General features: G+C 39.7%; 3 protein-coding genes across 6 annotated transcripts; 2 read left to right on the top strand and 1 right to left on the bottom strand.

The window, feature by feature from the left end:
* Window positions 1-2,416: 2,416 nt before the first annotated feature.
* LOC115679278 (uncharacterized) lies at window positions 2,417-4,203 on the bottom strand. The gene is made up of 2 exons (XM_030602881.2): window positions 3,706-4,203; window positions 2,417-3,349 (listed from the first exon to the last, which is right to left on the bottom strand). The coding sequence occupies exons 1-2, from the start codon at window positions 4,169-4,171 to the stop codon at window positions 2,577-2,579; spliced, it is 1,239 nt and encodes a 412-aa protein (XP_030458741.1). The 5' UTR covers window positions 4,172-4,203; the 3' UTR covers window positions 2,417-2,576.
* Window positions 4,204-13,846: 9,643 nt separating this feature from the next.
* LOC115679149 (histidine-containing phosphotransfer protein 1-like) lies at window positions 13,847-25,214 on the top strand. Of its 4 annotated transcripts, none has more exons than XR_008816195.1 (10): window positions 13,848-14,230; window positions 15,091-15,221; window positions 15,318-15,386; window positions 16,245-16,316; window positions 17,501-17,573; window positions 18,092-18,155; window positions 20,778-20,815; window positions 21,158-21,304; window positions 23,013-23,084; window positions 24,180-25,214. XR_008816195.1 is itself a non-coding variant. In XM_030602738.2 (6 exons), exons 1-6 carry the CDS (start codon window positions 14,174-14,176, stop codon window positions 18,128-18,130), a joined length of 441 nt encoding a protein of 146 aa, XP_030458598.1. In that variant the 5' UTR covers window positions 13,847-14,173; the 3' UTR covers window positions 18,131-18,332. The 4 variants fall into 4 exon arrangements, 1 of the variants encoding a protein (XP_030458598.1); XR_008816194.1 differs by having other exon boundaries at window positions 21,158-21,442; XR_008816193.1 differs by having other exon boundaries at window positions 21,158-23,084.
* On the top strand, window positions 20,756-24,960 carry LOC115679279 (uncharacterized). The gene is made up of 6 exons (XM_056309608.1): window positions 20,756-20,815; window positions 21,158-21,288; window positions 21,374-21,442; window positions 23,013-23,084; window positions 24,180-24,252; window positions 24,901-24,960. The coding sequence occupies exons 1-6, from the start codon at window positions 20,756-20,758 to the stop codon at window positions 24,958-24,960; spliced, it is 465 nt and encodes a 154-aa protein (XP_056165583.1).
* Window positions 25,215-25,251: the final 37 nt, after the last annotated feature.

Raw genomic sequence — 25,251 nt, 5'->3', positions numbered from 1 at the left:
CCATTTAAAAATAAATGGGTCATATATGGATCATTTAATTTTAAAGAGTCAACCTTAAATGAGTTTTAAATTTTAAAGCTTAAAGATAAATGGATCTAAATGGGTTGAGTTTGGAACCCATGTCCAACCCACCTACTAAACCCATCCACACACTCTCTTTCTCTTTATAAAGATGTTTAAAAAAAATCGAAATTTAATTATTTTTATTTTTTCTCTTTTTCTTTTATTTTTTCTTTTTTCTTTTTTCTTTTCTCTTCTTTCTTTTTCTTTTTTTTTATTCCGGCCGGTGGTCGGCCACGGCGACCGGCCACCGGGGGGGGACGACCTCGCCGGAGGCCGGCGAAGCTCGAGCTCGCCGGCCTCCGGCGAGGCTCGAGCCTCACCGATCTGGCGAGCCTCGAGCTCGCCCGATTCCGGCGACCTCGAGGCTCTCCTGATCCCGGCGAGGCTCCAACCTCGCCGATCTGGCGAGACTCGAGCTCGCCGGCCTCGGCCGAGGCTCCACCTCGCTAGATCCGACAAGGTAGAGCTCGCCCGAGGCCGGCGAGCTCGAGTCTCGCCAGATCGGCGAGGCTGGAGCCTCGCCTGAGGCCGGCGAGGTTGGAGCCTCGCCTGAGGCCGGCGAGGCCTCGGCCTCGCCTGTGGTTGGTCGCCGGCGATCGGCCAAAAATAAAGGAAAAAGAAAAAATTAAAAATAAAAAAATTAAAAATTCGATTTAAAAAATAAAAAAATATTAATTTTTTTTATTTTCTTGGATAATGACTTTATGAAAAATATTTTCTAGAAATTTCGCATTTTTCGTAAAACAAACAGAACCTCAATTTTAAAAAAAATTATAAAATTTTTTCACTAGCTTTGTATTGCATAAAATATTTTAGCAGTATAATTTTTAAAAAAAAAATCATAAGAAACAAGTATTCCTAGATTAGGTTAAATATAAAAGTGTTTTAGTAATATGGGTCGGGTCGGGTATGGGTTGGGTATGGATCGGGTCGGGTATGGGTTGAGATATTTACACTAAGAATGAATTGGTCATAAACGGGTTAATGGGTCAATTTGGGTCGGACCATTTATGACCCGACCCAAACCCGACCCGACCCACCCGTTTAACAGGTTTAGCAGCAGCCGACGAGTGGCGAATGGTGGGAACGAGGGCAAGCAACGAGAAAAGTTTTTATTTCTCTTTTTGTTATAGAAATAGAAAAATAGAAAACTTTTACTTTTCATTCTAATTCCAAACCTATTTTTATACTAAAAATTTGTTCCAGAAATAGAAAAAATGAAATTGCATTACCAAACGGATTTTTATTCCAAACCTGTTTTTGAAAACAAAAAATAAATAAAGAAACATAATGACTATTATGCACGCTCTTAGGATCCCTTCAAAATTATGTTTTCAAAATTTGTTTTTCGATTTTTCAGTTCAATTAAATCAATGTACGAAAACATTTTCCATGGATCAAAAACATCAAGCTTAGATTGGAAAAACGACTTTTCTTATGCATTTTTTTCGTTGGCTCGTGTTTAGCACATGATTTTTCAAGAATAAGATCCTATAATTTTCCTTTATATTTTAGTCAAATCGGTTTTTTTCCCTCAAATACGGTATATGATAAATACAACTTAATCAACGATTTGGACTCACGCGGAAAGAGAAGAGCACCACGATCATTAAATATAAATTGATGCTTTTTTAACCCTTGATGCGAGTTGCAAGGTATTTTTATTAGTAGCATGACAAATGGGCTAAATAAAATAATATCATCTGTTAAATATCATTTATTTGCGGTGCTTATATCGAACTCCATCTAATAATTTAAATTTTTGGATGCATTGCCTGTCTATGAGTTCATATAGGCCTTTTATACATGTAATATCCTTTCACTTAATAGCGACTTATTTCATACAGAGTCAAGAAATTCAACTCATAAGTTTATGTTGATATGTGAAGGGAAACCATATGGATATAAAGAGTAAATAGGACCCGTTATCAAGCGATGTACGATAATATTTCAACACATAAATTGATATACAATTTCTTCTAACGATTTTCTAGAATTTGAAAATAATCTTAGAATATTAACATGGAAGAAAAAAAGAGTAACTTTCATCTTTATTTAAGTTTAAACAAATATGTCCTTTAAAGTTTTGAATTGAACTTTCTAACAGCAACTTATAGTAAAACTCCCTTTATTTATTTTTCATTTTGTCATTTAGGCTCCGTTTATTTCACAAAAAATAAATAATGTGAAAAATATTTTCTTAAAAATAATTTCTTGTTTCGCATACAAAAATGAACGAAAGAAAAATATTATAGAGAGAACTGTTCAGAACATTGATTAGCGGAGCTTAACTTATATCCTGCTTCACTTAAAGGACAATTCTTCCTCAGTAATCACGTTTATTGAATATTGTCTGTTATTCACGTAAAGAGTAAATACAAGAAGACCATATGAAACTGGTCAGACGCAAATATCACTGCTTCGGCTCTGACCTTTATTGCATGCATCAAATATCAAATGTAAAAAGTACTTGAGCTTCATGGTGGTTCCCTTATTGAGATGCGAAGATCTCTCTACCTTTTGCAAACGACGCCAGGGCCATCTTCCCCGCTGGAGCAGTTAAGATCCCCGTAGTTGAAATTCTTGGTTGAGTCGCTTGGGGTCAGCTCGCCGACGAACCGGGCGGCAGCACAGTCAGTTGCAAAGATACCCGAGGAAGCGAATTCCCGCTCGCCGCCCAAAACCGGCATAGTGACTCCCATCTTGGCCCTGCTCACATAGTTCTTGGCATAAGTCTGGCCCAAAACACCGGTAACATCCGCGCTAAGCGAGTAGAACTTGAAGCTCAGGTCCAGATGTGCAAAGCAATTCTCTTGTGTAATGCCGTAGTTATGTATCAGCGAATCTCTCTCGGTGATCGGCACCACAACTGCTTTAATCTTGAAGTTCCCTTTCGCTTCTATTTCCACGGCATTGGTGTCCCGCGATCTCGTGATGGATACGTCCGATGATGTGGATTGCCATTTCTCGCCCTCAGCTTCGGGGAGGTAGACGCTCTGTCCATTGAGGGCAATGGATAGGCGGTCCACGGAGTCGTCCCAGGTTGTTGTCTTCTTGGCGCCGATGAAGAGCTGGTGCGTGCCAAAGAGCATTCCCAGAGATTGGACCCATGTGAAGTCTCTCTTCATGTCCTGGTTTCGTCTTCCGATGAAGTGAGCGTTGATGTGCATGTTGGAGTCAGAAACCAGGCAAAAGTCCCGGTCCTTCTTGCCGTGAAAGAAGAAGGTTATGCCGTCGCCGCCAATGAATCTCGGGTCTTGACAGACTGCACCTGGCCGGTCGCAACCTGATCACGTTTGAACGCGAACAACGACATTAAAGTCTCAGTTTTAAATCCATTACAATAGACCGCATAACAATATATTTGACATTTTGCGACGTGCCATTGCCCTAGACCATCTAAATGAAGAGTGATGAAACTAAGAACAATAATTATTATCTAAAACTATAGGCTAACAGATTCAGCTTAATAAAATCAAATGATCGTAGTCATTTATATATAGAACACTGAATTGCATGCCAAATGAAAGAAATATCTTGAACATTTATGAACTTTACCAGAGTTTCCCAGTCTGATTGTGTAAGAATTAGAACGTTCTTTTATAAATGATGATGGATCCAAACGGGCAAAGAAAAGCTTACTGCAAACAGGTGTGCAGATGGTACAGTCCACTTCGCACTGAGAGGGGCAGCCATCAGGACAAGGCAATTCAATTCCATAGCACAGGGGGTAGTTCTTGTTCTTGCACCTCGCTCTCTGTTGTCCCGAAACTACTCCCGAGGGAGGGGGCGGCGGCGACGGATGGGTGTGATGGGGCGGAGGGGGTGGCGACGATTTCCTCCTGGGCGGGGGAGGCGATCTCTTCCTGGGCGGCGGCGGCGGCGATGCCGGCGGAGGCGGGCTCCTCGGACAGACGGGGGCGCAGATGTTGCAGTTCATGGTACAGGTTTGAGGGCATCCGGAGGGACAGGAGAAGATGCCATCGGAAACGCAATTCGGAAATCCAGGGTCCGTGCACTGCACTTTCTTGGCCGGGGCTGCATCGGCTGCGACGACGAAGAGGAGGAGGACCAAGAACATGGCCAACCGTGCCGTTAGTTTAGCCATTTTCTTGACTGTATCTCAAGCGGTTAAGCTTGTTGTGTGAGGTTGGGTTACTTGGTGGGTATTGGGTCTCGGCTTTGGTTTCCTTTTATATAAACTAGGAATGTTGCAAAAGATCCATTGCATCTTTGACGCAATCAAGTGCGGGCTATGAAGTACTTTGATTTCCCGTCAAGTCTTCCTGAGGTCCTTTTTAGCATTGCAAGTCAAATTTCCCCTATCTACATCGTTTTGACTTTTGGAAATGACCTTAATAAGGTTTAAAAGAGACCAATAAGCTTGATTTGAGTTATAATTTAGAGTATTTGACTCTTGTTTCATACGCGGACGATGGGAAACGGACTTATTTCTCACATAGAATTCAAACAATAGCACGTCTGTTTGTTTTTTCCATTCTTTGTTAAGGTGTGAGTATTTCCTCTACAATGCCGTACGTGTAAAAGGTTTTATTTACACGATTGGCCGAGATTATATAGCTTAATAACAGAAAAATGCAAAAGAAAATCGCCCCAGTGAGAATAGTATGATAACACCATTGGACTCATTATTGTGTCAATTGACACACTTAGTGAAGTTCTATATCTATCTTCACGAAAATGTGGCTGACCCCGACTAGATGACCCGGGCCCGAAGAAGGACAGACCTTGTGAGTGTGGCTTGTCTGGTAAGACATCAAGTAGAATCGGCTGGAGACGTGATTTTTCTTCCGCGCCACTTTATACGGTATTGAAAAATCTTTTACTTTACATACATTACAGTATTATTTGCATAGGTATCATCAAGGGATGGGATTAATCCCAAAATTAACCACCCAAGTTCTTGCAAATACGCAATGTAAAGCTTATTTAGAAATTAGACTGCCCATTTTTTAAGAGATTGGAGGCGTCAATCAGGAGATTATTTTAGCATAAGTTTATTACCACTTGCTAGTTGCAAATTGCAGTATTGTATTCCAAAACTAGGTGGAACACTGGAACCTGCAGAGACCGGTATATTGTATATACGGTTGAATACTTCTCTTGGAGAAAGCATTCATTTTATTAATATCTACCCCTTCCAGCACTCCAAGCCTCGTCCTTTTCAGCTATCATATCTGTATCTGCATATTGGAGTAAAAATCAATCCAGTAAAGTTTCCAGCGAGTTGTCGATTATTTGTATACCCAGAATAAGTTTTTCGAAATTAAGAAGCATCCGCCATTTGCGGGCACATCGGAAAAGGACAGCCCTAGTCTCTAGTCAAGGACTGGAACTTGTTCGGCAAGATTGCAGCCGGACCATATGAATCTGCGATCGGAAAGGAAGCCAGTCTAGTGTAACCTTCAATTGCTTATAAAGCGGGGAGTTACTACCAGCTCTGGTCCGACTCCGGGTCACTGGAAAATCGCGACGGCCATACAGGGAAATGGCGATGATGCGTGTGCTTGTGCGTGTGTGATGGAAATGGCACGTTGAAGCGAGAGGTTCTGTGCCGTAGAGAATGAAAAGAAAAGGGTAGAACGTGTGCAACGTGGTTGAAATTGGTCAACTCCGCTTCCGGGGTCCATCCTGAGAAGCACTCGCCGCAAGTCTTGAGACGGAGGCCCTTTCTGCTTTGGCACGCAAGCCGGCGGCCTTCGACGCTCCCCCAACTTGCCCTGTTTTGGCTTTGCGTAGCCTTCACAACAACAAGAATCGTGCGAACGCTCCTTGGTCGTTGACATGAAACTAATAGAAGGAAGAAGCAACATGCTATGGGCTTAACCGCCAAGACCACAAGAACCGATGTATAAAGCGATTTGGTAAGTCGCAAGCATTCCGTAAGGATCTATCGTATCATTTTGTGAATCGGCCTTCGTACCATTATATGGTAAACGTTAACGAACAAAAACCCAATTGCTCTTTCACTATGTTGTCGTCTACGTGTTATCTTGGATTGCGGTCTATTGAAATATCGATTAGCAAAATACTTGTGCTATTATACAAAGTATGCGTGCATACGTGATTTTCAAAAAAAACTTCCATCTTCCGCATATTTATCCAACTTGTTTCTATTTTAAAGTTACTTTTTAAGTTAAGTTTAATTGTATATATTCTCACTTTACATGTGGGGGTATTGTATTCTTCATTTTTGAATGTACGCAATATCACATTTCCTCTCTCTTTCATCGCGATTCTCAACTTTGTATCATAGGCAGGTTCTGCCTCTTTCGTGTATGCATTTACCATGTTATTCAAATTCCACATGTCAATCCTAATCCAACTCAACTTGCATGCGAGAGGGAGTGTTGAAGTATCCCACATCGCCTGCAATGGGGTTTATATGCTCTTAGCCATGTGGTCTCTCTTCACCTATCAGTTTAAACTTTTGAGAAGACATAAGAGTACGTCATAATAGTGAAACAGTCAGTCACTACAATAATGGAACCGCTATCCAAATAGCACATAATAATGTTTTGGGCTAATACCACGAAAAATCCCAAACTGGTACAAATGTGATAAATTTACTCCGAATTAATTTTTTCATCATGAAAAATCCTAAACCGGTACATTTGTGACAAATTTACCCAAAACTAATTTTTTGACCACTAAAAACCCCAAATTGGTACATTTATGACAAATTTACCCTTCGTTAAATTGAATTAATACGATGAAAAATAAAAAACTGTTACACCTGTGACAAACGGAGGGTAAACCCCAAACCGATACACCTGTCAACTGTCACGTGTCATCCAACTTAGAAATTGAACGGTAAAATTTAACCGGAACTAACGGAGGGTAAAATTATCATAGATATACCAATTTAGGATTTTTTTTGGGCAAAAAATTAGTTTGAAGTAAATTTGTCACATATATACTAGTTTGGGGTTTTTCGTGATATTAACCCTAATGTTTTTCATGAGCACACCAAACGCATTGAAATCGAACCAGGCTACTAATATTTTTATCAAGACAAATCCTTGGATATTTTTTGGACCTAACTCCAGTTGACTTTTTCCAAGCCAACTTAAGTTTGAAAGGGGTATTAGACTATATTAGGATTACAATTTAGGATTAAGCTTCTTCTTTTTCATCACGATTCTCAACTCAACTTTTGGAAAAATACTCTTGATTTTGGAGTGAACCGAATTATACAAGTAAAAGACACACGGCGTGTTATACTCGATTAAAAGTACGTATTTGTAAAAAAAATTAGATAGGAATTAATTTTTGTAAATCAAATTGTCCTTTTGTGATATGTGCTATTTTCTAGTTACTATACAATCGACCATGATAACATCATTTTACGATTCTGTTATATTAATGCGGAACAATTTTGACATACTTTTAACGAAATCATGTAATGAGAAGAAGGGTGGGTTCCTTTTTTTAAAGAGAATGAGCCCTCCGAAATCTGATAATGCCTGTAATAGTGCAAATTCTCATAAATATAACTATCGTATGTTGCAGAAATTTACACATGAGAAGGTGAAATTCAGAGTAAATCACGACAATTGCAAATTTAGCAATTTAATAAATCTCGAATAGGACTTCTACTTCTTTTTTCTTCTCTCATTTGTACTTAAGATCTTATTGTAAATAATACCTTTAAAATTTGGAACTCACTCATGCTTACACCTTATTTTCTGAGTGTTATTGTGAAGAACCGTTCTTGAAGCTCCAGAGTTTGAGGTCAAGAATAACATTAGATTTTGGGAAAATGATGCTTGACAATGGATAATTTCAAATTTATTATAGGTCCTTAGCCCGAAAACCAAAACAACACATTTGGACATCCCTTGTCCACGGCCATCGACCACCGCACACGATCCGGCAACCCTTCCGATGGCTGGTCCATGACCGACTCTTGCTTCGGTCAAGGATATGGGTGGTGACTGGTGAGAGACGAATCCTCTCGGTGGTGGAGGGTCTCTGAGGACAAGTCCTCGAGCCTCGGCGGTGCTGAAATGTTGTGGTGGTGGGCCAGATGGGTCGACAAGGAAGGTCGTGACGACCCAGGAGTCTGCCATTGTCGGAGGCTGTTGCCGGCATTCTCTGGGCTCAACATCTTCTCCGACGCTGGTGAATTAGATTTGAGGCTTCGGATTCTCCCAACCTGTGCAAAAGTTTTTCAAAAAAGGAAAGCAAGTGGAGGTCAAGTAGAATGGAAGGACGATGAGCTCTCTATGACGATAGACAAGACCATAGCCAAAAAAAGACAATTGTCGTCGTTCAGCGCAGCGCAAACTGTTTAGCAACCTCCCATCCCATTTTCATTCACCATGGCTGGCGCGATTGCACATGTTATCAAAATGGTTTTCAGCACGTACTCCTTGGTATAGATTGGATGTGTAAGAACTCCAGATCTCGTTGCTCCTGATACCGAATAACTTGAGTTTGTAATTTCAACATAGATTTGACGGGAAATCATGAGAATAGCAAGTTTTAAGGATCCCCTGAACCAATCTTTAGAAGCATTATGTAGTGCACGCATATTTTGTGTTGAGACCGAAATTGTTGTATATTTCCATTAAGCTTAGATGGTACCGGCGACCGGCCAAGGAAGAAGAAAAAAAGATTCAATTGATGTTTTCGGTAATTCCAGGTAGCCGAGCTTGAAGTGCTTGTTCACCTTTTCATGCTTCGCACTAAAAACACACTTCGATCATATTAAGTTGGGTATAAGGATGCTACCAATACCATAACTTTCGTATGATGCTCACTTGAGGGTCTTAACCTTTTTTTTTTCAAATTTTGGAAAATTTACTTGCAATAAAAGAAAAACATAAAATAGAAAAATTTCCAACTTTCAAAGATATGGTTCCAAAACTTCCAAGGTCGATAGCCCTATATTTGGTTGATACAACCCCTCAAGTGGAAGGGTCGAGAACGCGAATCTTCTACTTGTCTCATAAAAATTCAAAATGTGCCGTAGGAAGAACTTTGGTGAGACTATCAGCTAGTTGGTCAGTTGTGGAGATAAATTGCATATTGAGCTGTCATTTGGTGACATGATCACAGATAAAGTGGAAGTCAATTTCAACATGCTTGGTATAATCATGGAAAACTAAATTTGCAGACAGATAAGTGGCACCAATATTATTGCACCAAAGGATGGGAGGATCTTGAAGAGGGAACCCTAGCTCTTGAAAGAGTGACTAAAGCTAGATGAGTTCAACTGCACAACCGGTAATGGCTTTATACTTTGACTGTGTGGAAGAGCGTGCTACGCTTCGTTGTTTTCTACAGCTGCAAGGATCAAGTTAGGACCAAGAAAAATAACATACCTTCCGATCAACTTCCCGTCATCAAAGCTACCAGCCCAATCCACATTGAAAATGTTGCAAGTAGTATCATTGGATCGAGAAAGAAGCAAACCAAACAACCTTATATGTTTGAGATAGTGCAAAATGCATTCAATGGTCTTCAGTTGGTGCATGAATGAATTGGCAGGCTTTATTAACGACAAAGGAGAGATTTGGTCTTGTCAATGTCACCCATTGGAGGGCACCAACTATAGACCGATATAGAGTAAAATGAGACATCAGAGCACTCCCTTTCTCAAATGGTTTTGTAGTCGTGGCCATAGGAGTTTGGACAAGCTTGCACTCAGACATCCCAGCCCGGTGAAGAAGATCATCAACATAACATCATTGAGAGAGAAGCAGCCCTTCAGAGTGAGGGATAACCTCTATCCCAAGGAAGTGCAGTGGGCCGAGATTCTTATTGGAGAACTTTATAGACAATTTCTATAAGATTGCACTAATAGTAGAAGATGGATTACCTGTAACCAGAATGTCATCAAGATAGATCAAAAAATAAATGACATCAATGCCTCTTCAATTTATAAACAATGAGGGATTTGTTTGTGATGCCAAGAATCTCAATTGAAGCAAAAACTATGAAAATCGTTGAAAGCAGGTTTCCAGAGCCTATTTGAGACCATATAGAGAACGATACAACTTGTAAATATAGTCACAACAAGTTGGGTCCTCAAACCCAGGAGGATGCTACATGTACACTTCTTCATAGAGAGCCCCGTGTAAGGAGGCATTGTGCACATCCGATTGTCGTAGTTGCCACTCTTGAGAGATAGCAAGAGATAAAATGGAGCGAATAGTGGTAATTTTCATAACTGGGTTGAAGGTTTATGTATAATCCAAACCTTATTGCTAATGAAAACCCTTAGCGACTAGGCGAGCTTTATAGGGCTTAAGATTGCTATTTGCTTTGTGCGAAATTCTATAAACGCACTTACATCCAGCAAGATTTATAGAGGAAGTGCGAGGAACCAAAGACCATATGCCATTTTTTAACAAGGCATTAAATTCATTTGTCATGCTTGCATTCCACTCATAAAATTTTGTTGAATTGGGTGAATGAGGTTGGTTCGTTGAGGGGGTGGTGGAGGAGGTATTAATTTGAGGAGGACAAGAGTGAAGTTGTATGGTGTGGGTGCGTGTTGGCCTAGTTGGGGATGGAAGCGGTGGTGGAGAGGCCGATGGAGAGGGGGATGATAAATGTCATAGAGAGATCTGGTTCTTAAGGCAGGGGAGGTGGATGAATCGGTATTGGACAACATTGCGGGAGCCGGTGTAGGAGTTTGTGATCTCACTATAGTGGTAGGAGGATGAACGCCAATAGGGACTGAAGCCATGGTATCAAGTTATGCATAGGATGTGGAAGTGATGAATTAGACGATGGACCAAGAATGGAAGGAGTGGCAAAGGGAAACATTTTCAATAGCAATAAACATGTTGATAATATATAAATGATTGGTGATAGGGTCAAGGCAGCGGTACCTTGTGTGAGAGGGGCCATATCCTGAAAAAAATACAAGGAACTGAGAGGAGATCCATCTTATGGGCGTTATAAGGACATAAATATGAAAAAGAGAAATATCCAACAATTTTTGAAAAGGAATAATCCGAAGGGTGATTGTAAACTATTTGAAAGGGGAAGATGCGATTAATGACATTGGACGACATCCGATTAATGAGGTAGACCACCGTTTTGAATACGTAATGCCAGTATTGTTGAGGGACAGATCCATGAGCTAATAATGTTAAATCGGTTTCAACTATATGCCTATGACTACGCTCAACCACCCTTTGCTTGTTCATGGGTACGAGGGGAAGAGAGGCGGTGAGCAATGCTAATAAGTCCATTTGAACAACTTTTATTTTTCGTGAAAAATGGTGTTCGGCAAGGGATTGGAAAGTAAGAAAAATAGAGGAAACATCTAACTTTGCTTTAAGAGGATTAAACCAAATAAATTTTGTGCAATTATCAACAAAATAATGAAATAGCGATGACCATCAATTGGAAAAAAAATTAGAAGGATGTAAACATTACCACAAATTAATTCCAATGGAAACAAACTACTAGTTGGAGACAATCCTAATGACTCACATTTAGCCTTGCCCAATTGACAGGTTGTACATAACGGACTCAACCATGTGGACTGACATGACAAATTATTTTCTTTGATCATAAATCGTAAAATATGATCATGGGGATGGCCAAGACATTGATGCTAGCCGTTCATAGAAGTCCATTTCGCAATACTAGCAATAAGCATTGAAGGTTGTTGCAGTATAGTGTAATGACCACCACTACTCGGGCTTAAAAGAAGAACTGCCTTAGTCACTAGATCTTCGACAAGAAAGTGGGTAGAACAAAATTCAAAGAATATATTATTGTTAGTTGCAAATTTTTGAACTAAAAGTAAACGCTTAGAAATATCAGGACCTGAAAAGTATCATTGAAACGTAAAGAAAGATTTGAAATAGAGGAGGGAATAGAAGAAGTACCAATATTAGTAATTTTGAGACACTTACCATTTCTCATGTGTAGTTGATCCGATCCGTTATAAGATTCGTAAGAAGAGAGGAATTGTATATCGAGCGTGACATGATGGGAGGCACCTCGGTTAGAGTACGAAGGTAGGGTGTTGGCAGGCAAAGGTAAAAGAAGGGGGAAATGCATGGCTCAAGCTAGCATTGGGACAGTAAGAGGGTCGTTAAGATGAAGTATACGAAGAGGTATGCGTAACGAGCAAGTAGTAAGGCATACCTAGAGGGCAATAGTAGTATGTGACGGTAGTGTGATTTATATGTCGACAGATGGAACGCCACAGCCGACCTTGTTGAGCACCACGACCACTGCCAAAGCAACCACCATGACCCCCACGATCTCTGGACTAACCACGGCCAGGGAAATAGGAACCATGAGGGGTGGATGCATAGATAGAGGAATCTTGTTGAACAAAGTTGGTTGTAGTAGAGTTAGCTTGAGAGAAAGGCTTAGAGATTTATAACTCTTGGAATGCCTTAATACTCTCGTGACTAAGGAGAAGACCAAAAGAGGCGTTTGATAGTATCCCACATGGGTTTGCTAATTGGTTCATCAAGAATGAGAGGTAAATCCGATCTTGAGAGGGACGCAATTAGAAGACTCTTGATGGAAGCGTCATGTTGTTGCTAGAAAGCTGCTTGGGTTGCATCAGAGGGACACAGTTTTGGTCCCATTAACACGACCATAGAGATTTTGTCTTGTGAAATAGGACAACACGTGTTTTCCGTAGAAAGTAATTGGATGCTGTGAGACGTAAAGAAAGAAAGTGATGAGTAGATTTGAATGTAGGAAGTGTTGAAGATGGGTTTGTAATAATGATTATGGTGGTGGCGGCAGCGGTGGCGGGATTCTCCAGGGCCATGCCGACCACCCTTGTAAAAAAGAAAGAAAGAAAAAAGAAAGCTAGGGTTAAAAGGGGCATGAGCCCTAGATGGCTATTGATGCCATGTTGAGATAGAAATTGTTGTATATTTATATTAAGCTTAGGTGGGTGTTTTATAATCCCAAGAGTACATAATGAAAGATTTACCTGCAATAAAAGAAATAAATAAAATAGAAACTTGCCAACAAAAGATAGGGTTCCAAAAATTCCAAAGTCGATAGCCCTATATTTGATCGATATTCTAGACCTCTAGTACTTGAGTGGGGCATTGGTGATGAGGCTTACCTGCTTTGGATTAATACGGGTCGCAAACAATGCCAAGTGTCGGTCTCTCTGAGATCTTACATTCGAATGTTCTGCGAGGGAATGAGATCTTCAAAGTAACGGTCGGAGAAATATCGGCACTAATAACCCGTAAATGTCCTTGTATATTTTAAACAAGAAAGGAATTTTGGAAGCATTCCTATAAAGTTAAGGAGCATAACGGATAATCATTTGCTGACGACTAGTCGTTCGTGACGAACTAAAGTACCGGACAGGCCGTTGATGATAGAATCTAAAGTCATAATTGCATCGACTTCCAACTATCTTTAACGTAAAGACCATTCAAACAAACGTTGCGGCTTGATTCAACAAGTTTCTACTTTGAGCCATGCGATATTTATGAGAAAACCACCCACTCATTTGGAAGAAATCAATGAATAAACACATGTGCGAACATCATCCTCAGACAACATCCTCTTTAACCATTCGGAGGCCATGATGTCCGGCTCCATTTCGAGACTGATTATCCTAATATTTTGTTTCGAAATCGAGAGAAAATGAGAGCGAAGAAAATCAAAAGGAAATATTTTTTAGAAAGCTGAACATTTGTCGCGAGGACGAAATTCGGTGTATTTTACTCTCTGTTTCCCTCCACTCCCCCTCTTCCGAAAAAACACAGCAGAAACACTTAAGTAAGCACGGAGTGGCAATTCCGTAGTTTTCTCGAATCTCGAGGGCAAAGTCATCTCGGATAGCGCCAAGCTTCTTTGCCCCCGCCCGTTACCTTCCACTCCTCCACCGACTCTCGCCAGGTGACGAGGGAAGCGCTCGAAAACCACCACCGCCGCCACCCCGTCTCGCTTGCGCCGTCACTCCGTCCCATCGCTCCTCCCTATTTCAGCGCCTCCCGCTCCGCCTTCTCGCCCTTCGCCATGCAATCTCTCGTCGTCGTCGCCGCCCCTCCTCGCGCGCTCCGCCCCTCTCCGCCCCTCTCCTCTCCTCTCCTCTCCTCTCCTCCCTCTCGCCGTCTCCCGCCGCAGCGAGATGGCGCTGGAGCAGAAGGCCAGGCTCCGCGACCTCCTACGGAGCATGTACGAAGAGGTGACGTTTCCTTCCTTCCCCTCCCCCTGAGCTATCGGTTTGCGTTTCTAGCGTTTCCAGACGTCGATCGCCTGCCCGTTCTTCGCCGGCGAAGGAGCCCGGCGAGCCGCGATCGCGGCGGAGCCGGCGCGGTTTTTGTTTGCTTTTGGAAGCCGAGGTCCGATCGAGCGGTATTTTCGGTGTTCGTCGTTTGGAGCACGCGTGTTTGAGCGGGCGAAACCCTAACCATGCTGTGCGCTGGTGACTCCACCCGTGGAGTGCACCGGATTGGTCATCCGCGAGGTCGTTCCCGCTTTATGTTTTTTTCATTTCTGGTCGACGTCCGCTCTGAGATCAGATGGTTTGATCGAGTCGGATGATTGATTCAGCATCTGAAAACGTGTGAAGATCGAGTGAAAGATATGAAAAAAAGACGTGAGAGCAATGCCAACATATGTGCCTGATTCTGTACGGACGTTGGAGACATGTCCTGCATGAGAGAATCCGGAATAGCCTTTGTTGATGTTGATCCTATCAGCTCTTTTGTTTACGTTTAAACGATTTAGTTGTACGATCTAGTATGAGCGGACACCTTATGTATGGTGTTTGATTTATAAGCTATTATCGCTTAGTCAAACCAATGAAGGGATTGTTTTTGTGACATTCCGAGTCCTACATAGGATGGGAGAGCTCTTGTTGAGTGACTTATAAGTCAACACCCACCCCTAAATTGTCACTACTTTTCGTGGTTGCTTCGAGTGCTCCTTTTGGGAGTTTGGTCCACGTGGACCAGGGTGGGTCGTTATTGTTTGCGTATGTCTTGGTGCTATTGTTCCTGTCGTTAGCCTGGGAACTAGCAAATGAGCCTTCATTCTTTGCAGGGTATCGTCGACGACCAGTTCTGTCAATTGCAAGCTTTCAAGGAATCAATGGGACCAGATTTTGTTGTGCGTTCTGTCATCAGCTACTGTGTCTGTATGCGGAACTTATTTATCGACTTGACCAATCACATGTAAATCCGCACTTTCTTTCAACCTTGTATTTCAGTTGCTCTAAGTTCCGTGGGTTATTTTATGGATCATAATGGGATTCATGTCTGCTCCTACAGTTCTCAAGTTAACGTCAACTTCTATGCAGTCAGTATTGCTGCTCGTGATCTCTATGAGAGAACAGACAGGTACTCTCGCTGTTCACACATCATGCGAATTGAGTTACTTCTGGTTTTCCTTGCTGTCAAATATTTGATGAAATTAAATACCAACGTACTATATGCAGTGAATTTGCACATTTTAATTACATGGTAAGTTGCATACTAGTAATGTTTTGCTAGTTGGAACAAGATTTTTCAAGAAAAAACCTTGGCTGGACCGCTCTATGTATTTTTTTCATGGAGTTCATGAAACATGCATTGACAGAGTAGATAAGATTGAGCTGGTTGCGATATCGCTGTTATACCGTGCCCAAGAAATGGCAATTGAGAATAACTATGCTGTGGATAGAAGATATGCTGAGTTATGGAAAATAATTGGTACTGGTAGTTGATTTACTTAGATACAATGAGGTAGATGGGTAGTGGAAGAATGTACCCTATTCAGTTTAAGTATGACTCAGCGTTTTCTTATCATTTGAATCTTTGAGAATCAGTATTAAGGTCTACAATGACAGTAATAAATCAATTGGCATTAAATTAGCTTAAAAAGTAGTAAACTTAATTGACGTTTGCCCTTCTCTCGATGTAATTAATAGTTTATGGTCATAAATTTATAAAGATTTTTCTTCCAGTTCTTAGAGCAGGATTCTAAGAACTCCATTCAATTTTCAATACTCTATCTATCTTAGGAAGTATATGGTGAAAAGAGTCTTTCAATATAAATTTTATCAATTACCTCCATTACTGGGATTAGTAAGAGAAGTTTTGTCTATTAAAGCTTTCTATTCTGTTGCTTATTCCCCCCCCCCCTTCCTTTTCATATCTAAGCAAAGAAATCTTATCTTGCCCTCATAATCAGATCAGTTCCCTTTAATGTTATTGCAGTATTGGTGCGGTGGATGTCAAGCTTGCCTGTGCGGAACTTCTTCATGCTTCTGAGGCGAATAGTCTTGAAGAGTAAGAATCCAGAATTTGATTCATTTTTCACTTACCATCACTTGTGTCCACATTCATCTTTGAGCTTTAACTCCTTTTCTCTTGACTGGATAGATTGCCCACTCATCAAGCAATCAGTTTGCAAACTTGAATGTTTACCCTATTGCATGTGTTTGCATGCCTTCTCAAACTGGGTAGAAAAGATTAAATCAAATCTTTCTGCGGGTTTTTAATGGTGTCATCAGCTGCCAGAGTAATGCAAGTACTTCAATTCACTGTTGTACTGGACTTGTCACAAATATTTTATAGAGCGGTCTTAGTCACTCATGAAGTTACACATAAGTTTGGTGGGAAAGATGTAGATATCAGCTAAAGGAGTCATAGAATTTCATTTGTCTGAAACTGCGTTGCAAAATTTTGATTGCATGTGGCGCCTTTGCGTTTTTCACGGTTATGTGGTTAACTTTGACTGACTAATCTAGCAGAAGGGTGTTCAATTGCACTTCTAAGGTATGAAAGTAAGGAAACACAATGAAATTTGTCAAAGAAGGAAGATCAGGAGAAGTCATACCACGGCTTTTCACGAATATGTAGTAGCATTCCCCTTGTGCAATTTGGTTAAGGAGATCATGTGAAAAGCTTCCTAATTTGAGTGGTACTAACTATAGATAGAGTGATATGGGACATATAGGTGGGAAACCTGTGAAGGAAATCTAACTCATCCAAGCATTGAGAAAGAAACGGAGAATGACTTGATGTTGACCCAAGAGACCATGGTTTTATGGCCAGCCACATAAAGGAATTATCTTGCTCCTAAGCATTGCTTCAGATGTGGGCAAAGAAGATCGTAAAATGTCTTTAAAGTCCTTCATGAAGATGGACTACTTGATTATTATTATTATTAGCGTTCGAGATGGCTTAAGCCAACTAAATAAGGAAGACTGACATCATGGACTGCAAACCCTTGGATATGAGTGGATGAAAAGTACCATACTGCAAATTCACGGGAGAAGAACAAGAGAATCAACAACAGCATCTTAGAAGAATAACTCTTCTCACTTCAATCTTTGCTATTTTCAGTGAAATAGGGCATGGACTATGGCCGTCTATTCTGATTTCTTTATATATTTGAAGTTTAATGTAGTTGATGACATTTTGTTAAATATATCATCTCAGTTGTTTTTTTTTTTGGTCATGCATCTCAGTTGTTCACAGGCTCTATATCGGACCAAAAGTGCGTTCTCAAAGCTGCAAAGAAAATTTCAGACACTTGTGCAGGTGATGTATGGTTTTTTGTAGAATTTCTTTTTCTCCACTTATTGGTCAGCTAAATGCTTGTAATACTGGGAATAAATGCCTTTGGCGCCTTTTTCTTCCTCCAAAGCAAAGGGTCCCATGCATGAGAAGATGTGTAGGAACCAGACAATTTGGTTTAAGTGTGTCTTTCTAAGTACTATTAGAAATAATAGCCTGAAGTTAGTTGTATTCATCAAATCAGGTTTATAATATTTCTGTTGTTACTGTACAAATCATAATTAGAGTGGCACATCTTAGCTATGCTCACTGTTGAGCAGATTTATTTATTAATTGTTTGTATGTACACTGTGGAGCAGATTTATATTCATGCTATTTTCTTAGGACTCTCTTATTCCATGTTTTATAGTTCTCTGTGCTTAACTTGTCCATCTGATTGCTCCGTATTCTCGTGCTGTAAACTGGTATTAAATATGGGCTGAAAGCCTATACAAGTTAGTTTATTATATTCATTATCCCTTTTTTGTGTCGTTGAAGTGCAGATTGAGAGGAAGATTATTGAGCTCGAAGGAAGATTTTGAAATGAAGTTCAATGCTGTTCTAAAGGTCCTGACATCCTTAGATGGCTCTTATCTGATTGAACATATCACAATTCTCATATGATTGTTGCTAGCTCATATTCTGTATCTCAGCTGGGAGTGAAAGAATGCAACAGATGTTTCTGAACTTTTGTGTTGGAACTATGCATACATTTTCAATAATATAGTCGGACTATTCTCGATTTGCCTAGCAATTGGCGACTTCTGAGTAGTTTCATTCCAGATGTCATATTAATTTACACGTCTCCCGGCATGGAAAAATTTAATCCCCATAATTCGTATGGCGTGGCCAAAGAAAATTTGTCTTCAATGTGCACCAAAAAAGTGTACATTCTCTGTTTCTCAAAGTATCCAGTCTCTTATGCTATTTATTGTGGTGCTTCGCATCTGCCATGCGGTCTCATGCAATTAATGCCGTATTAACATTTGTTGAATTCTTGGTTCTCTACATCAATCGACGAACATCAGCACGATCTACTAATAATTTTTTTATATTCCTTAAATGTAGATCTATTAGGAATTTGGAGCTTCGCAATTCACTCACCCTTAGAACCCTGTGTCTACAAGACGTTAGATTTTGACAGAAAACCCACTTGTTATTCTGTCATTAGTGGTAAAATATCATCGAGAATAGATTTTAAAGTATATTGGCAACCATTTCTTTAAATCGAACTTGACACATTATTTTTATGTGAAACAGAACAATGGTGAACAGATGTACGAGGGAGTATATTGTTCATATGATTATGAGGAACCATTTTGCATGGTCAACTAGAGTTGTGAAGATCCTTATTACCCTACATTAAGCTGTCATTTAGAACCAAAAAACTCAACATCATGTGGTTGCATAATATACTTGTTCAACACCTTGAGGCATAGTGTGATTTATTTCATGGTATGACGTAATGCTTTCTGTCTATGATTCTCAATGTAGATACCGGATATGCTTCTTGAATTAACCTGAGGAGATAAAATTAGAGATGCCCTATAAAGTGCTGCACACTAAAAGACAATGCATGGCTTATTCATTGTCAATCAAAATTATGTGAAGGAAGAAAAAATTAGCATGCATCTAACTGCTATGGGTAAATATAACTGTAAATCCTTTACTAAATAACATCAACGATGTGATGTCTAAATATGATGGATGTGGAGTATTTTCTTTCATCTTTAATCCTTGGGATAGCCGGTTAGCTTAAATGCTTTGGGGGTGTGTATTAATATTGTTCATGTGTTTTGACCTTGCTTTTCTGTCACATGATAAACTAAACAGAAAACTTCTAGATCTTAATATTCCTGAACTTGAAAAGGAAGGTCCTTATTTTTCTGTGATAAAAAGTTTATGTCTCCTAAGGGGATCATTTTTGGCCCATGGAGAAGCAGTCTTCTTTTAAGTATCCTTTTGGAACTCCCTGAAATATTCGATTTCCATCTTGATTTTCTGAATTTTAAGGAACGCTGAAAATTACGTGAGTTAAACTCTATTCTATCGTTGAGTGTAGGCAAACACCTCCTCTTCTTTAGTAGAGTGATTGTTTTGGTGTCAATGCATGATTACAAAGCAGTACCCTCTAATTATTCCCTTTGGCTTATTTCCACAAGCTTCGGATACGACAGTAATGATGCTGAGACGAGTCTTTTTGATGTTTGCATCCTTCCGTGTTGAACTCTCAGTTTATTGAAGTGCAATATAGCTTAAGATTCTACAGCAAGCTTAGCTTGCTATGATAGAACTCAACTCTGAAATTTCTACCGCTAATTGGTCTATCCTAGTGCTTACCATTATATAGCTCCGATTTTGCTTCCTTAATAAATACTTTGGCAACTCTACTTGACAGTTACATTATTAATGGTTAAGACTAGGACCCACAAGAAGAGTCACACAATTGCACATTCGCCACTTGGCATCCATGGAGTAGGTGGGCGCCATTTGGAAGTAGGTTCCTATGCCAGACTTAATTAGAGAGTCTCCTTAATCATTATGAGTGAAGGACAAAATTTCATCAGGATCAGAAGTATCTCTTACTTGGTGGTGTAGTGCTTGTCGATCACATGGAAGTATCAACATAATTAACTTTCTTCTGCTGAAGCCAAGTGCAGTTGAAGTATGGTCCTTTTCTTGTAAATCCTTAATTATTAGGCAACAAAGAGGTTGTGATATTTTTCCAATCAGGAGCTTTTCAAGCTGGTTCACTGTTTTAAAGGCAAATGGTTCTCCACTCATAGTTGAGGGCATGAAAATCACATTCTTGATGGAAAGTATTTAATGTTCTTCTTTTCCTTCCTTTTTCGCTATCTTTTCTTGGATAGACCTTTTGATAGGCCTGATAGTTAATTGTTTACCTAGAGTTGTAACGGTTAGCATCCTTTGGTGCCCTTTTAAGGACATGTACTTACTCTAAAACAAATATTTTATTTAGAGTGGCACAAAAGTTAATATACTGAATATGAGGAACAATATTGCTAGGCAGCATGCTGAACACGCCATTCTCATGCCATCGCATCCTAGTTCTCGTTTTGCTTGTGAAGCTTTTCTTAAAGACATTACATCAGAGATAGAGTTCCTGCATCTCACTTTGAACTTTCTCTGCTTCTTTTCTCTTGACAATGGCTCTACCTATTCTTACAGGTCTTCTCCAAGAATATGTGCAATCATTGTTAAATGAGGTGAGGGATATTTTATTTGTGGATACACATTCTTGTTAAATGGTATTAGCTTCCCTATTTTACTTATCTCAGAGTTTTATTAGTTGCGTTCTTGCGTTCTTAAAGAATTCAGGGGTCTATTGGCATAATCATCGTTGTTGTAAATGGTGCTGCTACCAATAGTTGCATCCTATTGTGTAAATCCTCCATCTTATTCTCTTTTAGATCTTTGTACTTGGTGTTCCTTAAGCCATGTCATCTCTCCATTCATTAGCATGACATGCATGTTAATATTTCTTAATTGGCTGCCTTTGCTGGTAGAGACCCTGTTAGTTGATATATTGTTCATGTTGTTTTCTCCAGGGGATTGTAAATGACCAATTTGCTTCTGTTCAGACTTTGAAAAGCACCGATGAACCTGATGCCATCATAAGATTGATCACTTCATACTTTGCAGATGTGGAAGCAGTATTATCCGAGCTCACAAGATCTATGTACCTTTGCATTTTAGTAGAGTTTGTGTTTTCATTGGTTTCATCACGTGTTAAATTTTTAATCAGCATGTCTATATATCTGCAGCGATTCTCCTGAGGCTGATTTTGACCAGTTGGCTGCCCAAGCTAATACCATCAAGGAGAAAAGCCTGTGGTAACATCAAAAAATACTGCTGGGATGCATACAACTTTAAGTTTTATGCTATAAGTGGGGCAAATGCATCAAAACTGTCCGGAGGCTCTTATTAACATTTTGTTCAGAATATAATGGGGCATGTGTCGACAAAGTTCTCTCAAGGAAAGCCAGCCCAGATGTGTTTTTAACCTATACTGGCATGAACTAGGCTTCTTGATAGACAACTTGAGAGGGCACTTCACTTTAAGATGTAACTCAGAAAGCCCTTGTTCTGCTAAAAAATTTTATCTCTTGGATCAAATGCTAAAGTATGATTTGGGTGCATGCGCGAGGGGAAGACAGAGAGAGTCCACAATCTTGTGGATGTGATCATTCAATTTCCTTCAACACATTATCCCAGTATAAAAAAAATTGAAGTTTTGAGTTTTTGAAACCATCTTCCTCTGTAATAGCTTACTGTTCTATCCAAGTATGCTGTCTGCTTATTATCACTCATGCTATCATTTGTTAGTACATTGACGTAGGTTATGATGAACTCTGATTGACTTAAATTTAGAAATCATGTAGCACCTTATATGTACTTTTTTGGATCATTTGTGATATGCTACGTCGCATCAGACTTTGCATGTAGTCTGGAAAAGGAATTCCTTTAATAAGTAGTCACTATTGTTGTCTTGCATGTATTGTCCAAGTAGTGTGGAGCCATTATTTCCAACTTGTGGAGGATCTATATTCCATAAACCTTTATTAAAACACTTATTTCCCGCCCGGGCATGGTGATTATATATTTAAGGGGACCCAAAATTTGAGAGTATTCATTCGTTAACTTTTATCTTCTCAAGTTGCAATTTACACAAAATAATGTTTTTAAAAGGATTGTTTACCTTTGCAGTACAACTATCTAAATGATGTGAATGATATTTCTGTATAATGAGAGCCTTTTTCCTATTCAAGCTTTCCACTTGAACAGTCCCTTTTGAAGATTAACGTGGATGAAAAATGCCTTGGTTGCATTCAGATATTAAGAATGCTCAATTTCCAGGTTTATCCTTAGGGTTTCCAAAGCGTTGTTATCTCCCAACGTATAGGTTTAGGCTTAGGCTTGCAACTGCTTTGCTTTCTTGGCCTCACTTGTAAGGCATGATTGCTGGTGATATCTTGAAAAGGAAGATAGATGAGTGATCAAGTATCCAAATTTCTTGATATGTACAGTAATTACATGAGTTTCCATATATTATGCTTGACTGTTTCTATTTGGAGTCAGAATTACATTCTTTTCTCCTTAGAATAAGTTGCCATACAGGTTTTAATGTTTAGTTGGAAAAATGATGTGTTCAATCCGTAAGTCTGGGTAGCCGACCCCTTTGCTGCCTGATAATTACATGAGATTCCATATTTTATGCCTCATAATGAGTCTCTTTACCTAGAAATACAGGCTAGATAGCAGACATTTTGCAATATTACTCGGACAATTATGACGATTTTGCCTTCTTGTGCTTTCTGCTAAGATAATTCACCCTTTTCAAAGATTTTGACGATACTCTCTTCTCTTCGTAAGCCAAATCTGTCTTTGTCTTTGTTGTTGCAGCATAGGTGCTGAGCATATGAAACTTGCATGTGATAGTCTCATCCGTGCTTGCGAAGAAAAACAGGGGCGAAAGTAAGGAAGTTTCTCTGTCTGTCTCTTTGGCTCATGAGGCCTTTGTACTATCTTATATTATTTAACGACTTGGTTCTTGATTTGCTGAAGGTCGTCTAAATGATGCATTTTACTCCTTTTAAGTTTGATTGAAGAAAAACAGTGAACTTCTGGATCTTGTATGTGTTAAACTTCCCACGGTTTTTATTCCACTTGATGTTGCCTTTTAGAATGTGTATGCGTGTGATTTTTACACATGAATTCAGCATTTTATCTGTATGTTCTTGAGTAGTCAAAGTGTTCTCATATGGGTGGGAGCTATAATTCTTTGGGACCTTTACCTTTGTCCAAAGTTCATGCCTCAGTCCTATAATTGATTTCCGTTGCCATCCAATCATCACTCCTTACATCCATGATTTTAGAGCGGTTCCTCACTAGCAACGGGTCCCTGGATGTCTTAGGATAGACTTTATCCTGCAATAATGTTACTCAATCTGGCTGAGCTTAGGATAGGTAGTCATTGCCTTCGGCTGTCTTTAGATAAGCTTTCTTTTCTAAAAGATATAAGCACAGTAATTGTTCAGTCCTTCACGCAGCTAGTATTATTATATCTTACCATTTCCTTGAAAATGCAGGAACTATTTTTTTTTCTCTCCATTTAGGTTTTACACTTTCAAAAATAAATGTCTAGGTGTCTCGCTACTTCATCTACTGTACTTCACGTGGTGGTAAGGGCAGGTCGTCCTGCAATGGATCTAGTGTTACCTTGAAGCAAAATACATGCCGCTTTTTCAATCCTTCTTTTGAAAAGAATATCATTTGTGGATGAAACTTCAAAAAAATTTGACCTTGAAATAATTTCCTTAAAGAAATAAACTCGGGTTTGCATGAAGAAGTCAGTTTAGGAAGCTATGCACTAGATGTCCAGAGTGGTCTCCGCTATTAATAGACAAATCTGTTCGGGAACAGAGCTTATTTGTCGTTATAGACGTGTATTCCAATCATAGAAGATGCTCTTTTTTTTTCCGATAAATGTCGTTAACTTTGCTCTATACTTTCCCCTGATTGCCCACTTTTTCACAGGAACACTTATCATCAAATGAATCACTGTTTCAGGTTCTCCCAGGCACTTAATTGGATTGAAAATGAATTTGCTCGAACTCAGGATAAGTTGGATGCAGTTGTTCAGGTACTACAGTACTTCCGGAACCCAAACATTTGTACCAGATAATTTCCTCAAAGGAGGCATTTAGATGATTGTTCTCAAGGATGTTTTTTTCTCTCTGTATCTTCCTTTTTTTTTCTTGCATGCATACAGAAGATGGTGTTGGCACTTGATGAACTGGAATGCTAGTTGTGTAGGAGTTGCATGAGGGGACTGAATAACTCATGCATTCAACCTGGAATTTTTTTTTCGCATGCCTGAAGAAGCATTAGAGGATAATACCTTGCCACAAATGCTCTGAGAACCGATTGCATTATACTTAACCACTCTTCATTGAAATTTATCTCTCAAGGGAAACCTTTACACCTAGGCCAAACAAAAAAGCCAGTGGCATGGTGGCAACTATTAAAATAATAGCTACATGGTCCGATATTTGTCCAAAATACAAGCTGCGAAGATGCTGCTGCCTGCTAAGAAAAGGATCTACTCCTATGGCACTGCACTATAAGTTGACGCTGCCTGCTAATAATAGTAATCACCGGGTGTGGTCTGTTTTCCCCACCTTCCTTTGTGAACGAATCCTTCCTTCGTCCTCTCTTTGGATATTCCAAGCTCGATCGTGTTTGCTGGGGCTCTTTTAGTTTCAGTGCGATGCCCGTGTTTGGAACGCAGAAGCTAAAGTCAGTTGGGTCTTTTGGAGATGCAGATGGAGAAGAGGATTCTCAGACTTGAAAGCAAAAGGCACAAGTGAGCTTGTTCCCGGTATTTACTCGTTCTGTTAATTGCGTCGCATGACTTGGCATCTGCTGCGCATAGATTGATAAGTTTAATCGTAAAAGCAGAAGTTGTAGCTCTTTCGTCTAGCTTTTTCTGTAAATTTGCGGTGTCCGACCTCTCTATACGGCTCTGCTATTACCGTCACCTTTATGATTATGATGAACTCTTTACGAGAAAGGATTGATTTGTCGACAGTCACTAATTTTCAACTAGACAAAAAATGTTGATATAATCCTGCTTTTTTTT

The sequence above is a fragment of the Syzygium oleosum genome, unplaced genomic scaffold (assembly GCF_021117445.2).
Source record: "Syzygium oleosum isolate NSW1041296 unplaced genomic scaffold, Sole_v2.1 Sole_v2.03, whole genome shotgun sequence".
Lineage (NCBI taxonomy): Eukaryota > Viridiplantae > Streptophyta > Magnoliopsida > Myrtales > Myrtaceae > Syzygium > Syzygium oleosum.
This window is presented reverse-complemented; position numbering and strand designations above follow the sequence as displayed.